The sequence below is a fragment of the Oryzias latipes genome, chromosome 18 (assembly GCF_053564925.1).
Source record: "Oryzias latipes strain Hd-rR chromosome 18, Olatipes_Hd-rR_3.1".
NCBI lineage: Eukaryota > Metazoa > Chordata > Actinopteri > Beloniformes > Adrianichthyidae > Oryzias > Oryzias latipes.
Genome location: NC_136254.1, coordinates 2,644,142 through 2,650,141, shown reverse-complemented (window position 1 = coordinate 2,650,141; position 6,000 = coordinate 2,644,142). Strand labels below are relative to the sequence as shown.

General features: G+C 42.8%; 1 protein-coding gene across 2 annotated transcripts in view; it reads left to right on the top strand.

Moving 5' to 3' along the window:
- Positions 1-1,276: 1,276 nt before the first annotated feature.
- Positions 1,277-6,000, top strand: part of LOC101174464 (ependymin-2) — a 185,479-nt gene continuing 180,755 nt past the window's right edge. Inside the window, exons 1-6 of one of the 2 annotated variants that reach the window (XM_004080080.5) lie at positions 1,278-1,425; positions 1,597-1,631; positions 1,719-1,853; positions 2,784-2,970; positions 3,587-3,674; positions 3,762-4,033. In XM_004080080.5, coding sequence (XP_004080128.1) covers positions 1,359-1,425; positions 1,597-1,631; positions 1,719-1,853; positions 2,784-2,970; positions 3,587-3,674; positions 3,762-3,957 — 708 coding nt within the window. In that variant the 5' untranslated portion in view covers positions 1,278-1,358 and the 3' untranslated portion in view covers positions 3,958-4,033. Of the gene's footprint in view, positions 1,426-1,596; positions 1,632-1,718; positions 1,854-2,783; positions 2,971-3,586; positions 3,675-3,761; positions 4,034-6,000 lie in introns of those variants that run through there. The other variant, XM_023948854.2, reaches the window with a different exon arrangement.

Genomic DNA, 6,000 nt, shown 5'->3' with positions numbered 1-6,000 from the left:
GCGAGCGTGGAGCGCAGAGGCGTCTGCGGAGCAACAGTGTTTGTTGTGGAAGGAAAATTCTGACGCACGCGCTGAGGCGCTGGTATCGCACTGGTATTGCGCTGAGGCGCGCGCTTTTCAAACGCCGCTGCTTTATTTTACTGGTGTGTTTTTTTAACCAGCCCTGTGACTCCCATAACGCTGCCGCGACACAAGCAGAAGGAGAGCTGTTCCCGTTCACCCCTCCATGCACTGCTGCTACTTGCTCATTCTTAAACACGTATAACAGTGTGGCGAGCCGGCCTTTAGCCCCTAAGACTCACTGGAAATGGGGGATCGCGGATGTAAATTTCCTCATCATAACTGAGGGATGTAATGTTGATTATATGGTTACTGTTTTTAATTTTATGTATGATACCTAGATTGTCAATAAGTAAAAAAAACTAAAAACAATTTTAAAAAACCATAACTGAGGAACTTGTGAACAGAATAGAGGTCCGTGCTGTTTGGCAGATGTGGGTGTACTCAAATGCATGAGCCTGAGGCAAGGCTGACTCCTCCCAATTGTGGTAGTGAATCACACTTACTTTGGGAGTCAGGACGTGATTTGTCAGGATGACCTTGTTGCCTAATAATTGTGGCTTTTACTCCGTCGCGGCTTGTGTAAGTTTATAAATAGATAAACACGTGAAAATGGGTGGGTGCGGCTTGTAATTGGGTGCGCTTTGTAGTCCAGAATTTACGGTACTTTTAAAAAACCTGAGCTGCAGCATTTTGGTAAATGGCGTAAACTTGTATAGCGCTTTTCTACCTACAAGGACAAAGCGCTTTAAAGTCACAGACCCATTCACCCATGCACACACACATTCACACACTGGTGGCCGCTCCGCTGCCAAACGGTGCCTGCCTGCGACCAAAGGCAAGGTGGGGTTCAGTGTCTTGCCCAAGTACACTTCGACTCATGGGTGTGTAAGGCAGGAATCGATCCTGCAATATTACGATCTGGGGTAGGCCACCCTACCACTGCCCCACAGCCGCCCCCTCTCTGTTCCCTCTGGGTTTTACCCCACACCTTAATGCAATAGAGCAAAAGTTCCTTCTGTAGTCATAATCCTATTCCTGGAAGACTCCAAGAAACGTAGTTCATGTATAGATTCATCAAAAAGGTGGGTTTCTTTTAGGAAAATTGTATCTGCATCTGAACTTAGATCCTGTTTGGTCATTAAAAAATGGATCCTCACAGCCGGAGGACACATCTATTTGTGCCTGTACAATGTTGACCCTTCAGTCAGAGGAGGGGCTGAGAGGACACCTGAACTTTGCACTGTCACTTTACTTTATAAGCGTCTGCTGGTGACCGGGAGGTAGAACCCTAAAACATGAAGCTGGCAGTGGTGTTGGCGTGCTTTGTGGTCTTCTGTCTGGCAGAGAAGCCCCTTCCCTGCAGTAAGTGAAGCCAGAATGGACATCATAAAATGTTACTTTTGGCTTCAACCTTCTCACATATTTCATGTCATTTAAAAGAATGTGTGCATTATTAGCGTTTAGCTGTTTAACTTCTTCAAAATATGGTCTCCTTCTTGTTGTTAAACCATATTTGTTTGTGATTTTCCGCAGCTAGCCCTCCTCTTTTGACCGGGCGGCTCAGTGTGGTGAGTGAATGCCTTCTTCTGCATAAACCAGATCCTATAAATGACTAACCAAAGGTGAGGTCAAACTTACATTTTATTATTTTCTAGACCACAAACGATGAGAAAGTCGGGATATTCGGCAAATACCTGTACGATGCTGTGGGCCAGCGAGTGCGGCTCTTTGAGATGGGCAATTTTAAGGGCCAGACGTTCACCGCAGATGTCCTGCTGCACTTCACAGAGGTGAGCTACTCGCCAACACCTTTTTTCTGTCTACAGGAGATCAGTACTGCAAGCTGTGATTCCAAAAACCTCCCTCAGCAGTTTATTTCAATTGCCATCCAACTGACTTCAACTCCTGCAGGTTTAGAACAACCTGTTCAGCTCTGTTCATGGCGGGCAAGTGATGAACATTCAAGTATGGTCCATGGTGTTCACACTGGACAATCAAGGAGGGGCTTATTCTTCTTCTTCTTTTTCTGCTGTTTACTAGCATGTCTGTCACCTACCGTAGGAAAAGATTTGGTGAGAAATGTTGAAGCTGAGCCAATCTTCTGAATCTTGCTCCAGGCCAGCTCTATTCTGATTAATGAAAGCCATCCAGGCACAAAATTATTTATTATTACTTTCTCCTCCATGACCAATTATCCAATGGATGACACTTCCATGACTTAAAAAGGGATGCCATCTATACTTTGCTACCAAATCCAAGTCCCTGGCTGATCAAAATTTAACCTGGTTTGATGCGTTATGTACATCAAACTTAAAAACGGCCGTAGAAACTTGTTAACACGGGGGTTTTATAGAATTTCTATTTATTAGTACTTTTATCAGATTCAAGTTATTTCTGTGACCATTAACCGAAGGTTACCAACAATTTTGTCCACATGCGTATAGCTGGACTTGTTCGTGAAGACAGTTTCTACAATTAACTACAATTCTTGAGGTCAAATCTTTGTGGCATTTTTTTCATAATGGAGGACAAACAGTCATAATCAGTGGGCCTCACACAGTAATAGTCATAACTAAAAGTTCACTGGGAATGCTCTGAAACAGATCAGAAGATGATCAGAGTGGGATTTAAGCAAAGAGCTTGAATCAAACACTGATGTGTGACTACAAAGTCCAATGATCAAAACACTGATAACTTTTGTTCCTCAACTCCTCCATCAGGCTGTCATGTATGAGATCGATGATGCCAAACGAACATGTAAGAAGAGCCCACTAAAGGCAGACTTCCAACCTCTGAAAATTCCCCAAGATGCATTTTGGCTAAGCCAGTCTGTGGTGGGCACCTCTTCTGTTCCGGGACAAGGACTCCTGGTGAACAACTGGTATGGAAAGTTGCCTGACAAATCAGGTGAGGAGGCACACGTGGATCAGAACTAACATAAAAAGTCAATATTCTCAGACGTGGTCCAAAGTGGGTGACATTGCAAATTCTGATGCAACTGAGAAGAGAAGAATGCTGAAGCCATTGCTCACCGTCAACAACCAGTTTTCTCATGTTTTCAAACTTGCTCATTTTTCAGTCTTGGCAACTTGTGTTGTAAGAAATAAAAGGTGGAAATGTGAAGGAGATGTAAAATTATTTCGTTTTTTTAAGCATCTGTGAACTGTATGTATAAAGGGCTGTGAAGGTGTGTTTAGGATACATTGCAGAGTCAGTTCTAATTTCCATGTTTCTAAAGGATAATTATGCTGGCAGCAGTGGATGCAGTTTGTTAATCCTTAAAACTCTGTAGAAATGTGTTATTAGAATTATTTCACCAGAGTAAGTGCAGGAGTCCTAAATGGACCTGAATAATGTTTTGTGCATCCAGTAAGTCATCTTGGGAATCAGTAAGTGAAGCTTGGTGTTGGGCCATTCACTGAAGCAGCTCTAGAGTCAGTTTACATTCAACTAAAAATGAATGCAGATTTGAAAACCTTTATATTAACCTTAGTGTGAATCTTTGTTGTGTGTCGTCCTCCAGGAGATTTTCTAAGTACTGTGACTGAATTGGGGTGCTTTCCTGTGAAGTCAATCTACCAAACGAAGGAGTTTGGATGGGTGTTAGCAGAGTAAGTTTTAACGATAACCTCTGAGAAAGCAGAATGTATCATGTTTGCATGCATCCCATGATTGTTTTGTTTCTGTGTTTTTATTAGTTTTTACGATAATGTCATTGGAATTACCAATCCCAATCTGCTGGAGCCCCCAGAGTTTTGTGCTGGTGCTGTGATGGACGCGGAGGCAGAGCCGAGAAACTATCTCAGCTTTTATGCCAATGAAGACCGAGTCCAATCACCTTCGATCGAACAGTCTCTCCTCAATCTTTGGAATGCTTTTAAAGATCATCACTAGTATTATTTTACTATGCCTTTCTGAAGGAAAACTGAGGATAAAATATTGTCTCAATAAAACCATCTGAAAATATTGACTCAGGTTGCACTGGTATTTCTCTATGTTCACATGTGTTGGTAATGCTGCAGTATGTTTGGTCTTTAACCAATCACTGAAATCTATCCAAATCAAACGTTATTTTGTAGGGCACTCTTACAACGCGAGCTACTCACTCAAAGTGCTTTACAAAGAAACATAATCAAACTTAAACACTAAAGTACAAGAAAAACAAATACTTTGTTTAAAAAAAAAACCACCACACACACTTACACCATGACAAAAAGAATGATAAAATGATGGAATGTAGAGACCTGTCTCTGTGCTGAAGTGGTGAAACGATAATTTAGGGAAATGTCCACATCAGTAACCCCCCACTCAAATTCACGGAGTACACTACCACAGGACCCCCAGAAATGAATATGATGAAATCACATAAATACATGATGGTGGAAATATGCATTTGAAAAACGAAGCTTGTTTTATTTTTTCTCTTAAAACAGGCTAAATGACGGTCTGTTTTACGTAAACAAAGACTGTAAAAGCAATAAATGAACCAATAAAAAAAAACGAAATTTTAATGTGTTCTCTCTTTATGGTTCCTGGATGGGAGAGGAGCTGCTCAGCCAAGTTAACGTGTCCAAAGGAGAGAAAAAAACTCAGGGCCTGTCAACACATCTTCCGTGAAAAAAGACCTTTGTGTAAATAACAGGTCTTGTGGCTTCTGTCACAGAAATACTTCTTTTGATAAGAGGGAAATCCTAAATTGGACTAACTAAATAGACTAAACTAAACTGGACATCCCTGCCCTTCTGTGTAAGGAAAAAATATTCCGGAAAAAACGAAGAAAACCTCAGGGGTGTCCACATGAAGGAAAGATCCTCCCCCAGGACGGACAGGCGATTTACCAGAACTCATAGAGAAGAATTAACTTATCTAACCCTACAACTACATATTTAAAGTCCAGCAGACAAGCTTCATCCAAATGGAGTTGGGGGGGGACGTCCGGGGGGTGCAAACGACCCAGAGGCAGGATCCACAGCCAGGTGTAGAGGAGGAGCAGAGACAAGGTACACGGCCAGGTACAGGAGCACGGATGAGCCAACTGGAAGAGGGACAGCACATGAATTGCACTGCACCAGAGGCATGGAAAAGTAAATGATAAATAAATGATCAAGAAGAGAAGGAGAGTGGAAATAGATTAGAAAAGAGGATAGGACCCCAGTGCACCATAGCTACCCCAGCTTCCACTTCTAGCAGTCTACTAACAACTAATTAGGGCCCGAGGCACGGAGTGCAAGGACCCTATTGTAATTCGAATGTTTATTATTATTATTAGGGCCCGAGCACGGAGTGCAAGGACCCTATTGTATCTGTAAGAGTTATTATTAGGGCCCGAGCACGGAGTGCAAGGACCCTATTGTATCTGTTAGGTTTATTAGGGCCCGAGCACGGAGTGCAAGGACCCTATTGTATCTGTTAGGTTTATTAGGGCCCGAGCACGGAGTGCAAGGACCCTATTGTATCTGTTAGGTTTATTATTAGGGCCCGAGCACGGAGTGCAAGGACCCTATTGTAATTCGAATGTTTATTAGGGCCCGAGCACGGAGTGCAAGGACCCTATTGTATCTGTAGGGCCCGAGCACGGAGTGCAAGGACCCTATTGTATCTGTTAGGTTTATTATTATTAGGGCCCGAGCACGGAGTGCAAGGACCCTATTGTATCTGTTAGGTTTATTATTAGGGCCCGAGCACGTAGTGCAAGGACCCTATTGTATTTACTCGGATTATTATTAGGGCCCGAGCACGGAGTGCAAGGACCCTATTGTATCTGTTAGGTTTATTATTATTATTAGGGCCCGAGCACGGAGTGCAAGGACCCTATTGTATCTGTTAGGTTTATTATTATTATTATTAGGGCCCGAGCACGTAGTGCAAGGACCCTATTGTATTTACTCGGATTATTAGGGCCCGAGCACGGAGTGCAAGGACCCTATTGTATCTGTA